The 2,687-nt window shown below is 34.4% G+C and overlaps 1 protein-coding gene across 1 annotated transcript in view; it reads right to left on the reverse strand.

Annotated features, from left to right (window-relative positions):
* The window catches only part of LOC127649067 (CMRF35-like molecule 8), a 9,323-nt gene extending 7,057 nt beyond the window's left edge, over positions 1–2,266 (reverse strand). The window contains exons 1-3 of the mRNA XM_052133981.1: positions 2,198–2,266; positions 1,694–2,008; positions 1,243–1,542 (exon numbers count right to left, since the gene is read on the reverse strand). Coding sequence (XP_051989941.1) covers positions 1,243–1,542; positions 1,694–2,008; positions 2,198–2,258 — 676 coding nt within the window. The 5' untranslated portion in view covers positions 2,259–2,266. The remainder of the gene's footprint in view (positions 1–1,242; positions 1,543–1,693; positions 2,009–2,197) is intronic.
* Positions 2,267–2,687: the final 421 nt, after the last annotated feature.

Raw genomic sequence — 2,687 nt, forward strand, 5'->3', positions numbered from 1 at the left:
TTAACATGAATATTAATAGTTGTAAAATATGTAATTAATTGAAAATTTGTTATGAATAGGGGTTTCATTAAAATGTGATTATTTATTTTCCTCTCCCAATAAGAGTTGGCAGAAAATCCATTCTGATTTATAGGCTGCTATCGGCATCTCTTGTGAGACAGAGACAGACTCATCTGGTAACAAAGATTTGTTTAAAATTGACCAGACTGCTACAATGAGCACATATGAGGAAGAACTAGTCTAAAACTGTTTTATTAGATTTGCCAATGCTTGCAAAGTTTATGGCATTGAAAGAAATGATAGTGTCATTGAAGTAAAATGTGTGTTTAGGCGATTATTGAAAGAGCTACCACTTTTTTCCATGGCATACCGCAGTAATTAAAATAATAATAATAATAATACAATAATAATAATGAAGAGGGCATAATTTCTGTACTTTGCCTAGGGCCCCAAATCACTAAATCTGCCCCTGATAGGTATGTGTGATATTTTACACTTTTAATCACTAAAATATTTAAATTCACAAGCAGTATTAATAATTTAGATTATTTGTACGTACTGTATATTAAACTAGTCATTGCCACAATTCATATTAAATAATGTCATGATTCCCATGTAGTAGAGTCAAGCAATTGCCACAGATTTGGAATAACATGAGGGTTTGTAAATGATGACAGAATTTTATTTTGGGGTAGCAAACAATTCCTTTAATTCAGAGAGAAACGGCACAGGGATCAGGAACAAAAAAGCCATTTCACAGACTTCTCCAGCATTCATAGTTAAATAAGAACAATTTAGAGGAGCAAAACATTGAGAGAGAGAGAGAGAGAGAGAGAGAGAGAGAGAGAGAGAGAGAGAGAGAGATGTGGAGGAAATCTCTTCTAGTTTTGTGATAGACAGAAATTCCATCTGAAAGGTAAAATAGATGGAGAAATTACTGTTATGAAAATTACACAATGTTAATAACCAAGTTTATTAAACAAAACATGTCCCATTTTAAGAAACATTCAAATTGTCAGAGATAAATTTATGGGAATAATTAACAGAAATTATGTCAAATGTTAAAAAATTGAATATCTATAATGTTTTATCATAATGATGAGCTGTTAATACTAACATGTCTCTCTCTGTGGCAATTTCTGTTAAAGGAAGAAAAATTATTGTAGTTTTAGTTTATTCATATTTGTTTTACACTTATACAGCTACAATATCTTTATGATACATATTTATTCAGAGTTTTACCTGCAGTCACAGTGAGTTGAACAGGAACATGTTTATCTCCTACAAAGCACCAGTACCAGCCAGAATCACTCTCTGTCAGTCCAGTCATCACCACACTGAAGGATTTACTCCCATCATCACTGATCTGAACTGATGCATTCTGGGATGTGTCAGTCTTCCCCAGTGTGTAACATCTCTTGTCTTTATATCTGCACCACTGTTTGAGTTTATTCTTATATCCAGAACTGTAGAAACACTGGACACTGATATTACCACCTTCCTGTCCAGTTACACTGCTGTTCACCACAGAGAGATCAGGAACTGAACACACAGACAGGTGTAACTCAAAATGAATGAGACAATTAACATCAAAATGACATTACACAAAGTAAAAGTGACATTACATTTAAAATTACAATTATATTCAAAATGTATTTCAAAGAGTCAGAAAATAAATAAAACTAAATCATACCAGATGTGATATCAAGACCATAAGAAAGGAAAAAATGTGCTGGTTGTCCATCAATCTCTACAGCACAAAAATAAGTTCCATATTGTGTCTTCAGGTCTCTCATAGTCACAGTAAAGAGACTCTGATCAGGAAAATCAATTACTGACAGATTTCTCATTGTTGTGTTTGTGAATGTACTCAATTGATCAATATCTGAGTACCAGAATTTCCTCTGCTGTGTGTATTTCCTGTCATAATGACACGGGACAGTGACAGATCCTTCAGTCTTAAGAGATAATGAATGGTCTGCTGTGCCAGTATAGCCCCATCCTGCACCTGAACAAACAATACACAAACCATTATTATGATGAGGACCAACAAAATAAATCACCATTTTTGCTGTTATTGTGGTTGTTGCATTACACATTAAACACATTAAAAAAACATTTACACTTGAATGTGCTCCTGCAATATTAAACTAAACAGTATCAGAATTAATAATAACACAATATATTTAAATCTCACCAAAAAATTGGCAAAAACAAATTAGGGTGTAGAAAATAGCCGACTTTCCGCATGTGACCATTTTGTTGGTTTCTCTTCCTGCATTTGTGCTTTTAAGCTGAAATAACCAGTTGACTATCCCCCTTTTTTTTCTCTCTCTCTCTCATGTAACATTCTTCATGCACAGCTGTTATGAGTGAGGCAGCAAGGAGAGAGGATCTAAATGCAGTTTGACTTTATTAACTTAAACAAATGAATAAACACAAAGGAAAAACCCACAAGGGGGAAATAAACATAAAGCTAACAACATTCAACGAACGACAAGGAGTGAACAAAAAGCAGGGCTTAAATAACCAGGGAGTGATGACTGAATTAGACACAGGTGAGAACAATGAACAAAATGGCAGTGGTGATGGCAGGTGGATTCTGGGAAATGTAGTACATTTAACAATGACAAGTGAAACCCAGGGCAGACAACAAGGGAATCGTGACATAGCCCCCCCTCTCAGAG

This window comes from Xyrauchen texanus, chromosome 9, assembly GCF_025860055.1.
Source record: "Xyrauchen texanus isolate HMW12.3.18 chromosome 9, RBS_HiC_50CHRs, whole genome shotgun sequence".
Taxonomy (NCBI): Eukaryota; Metazoa; Chordata; class Actinopteri; order Cypriniformes; family Catostomidae; genus Xyrauchen; species Xyrauchen texanus.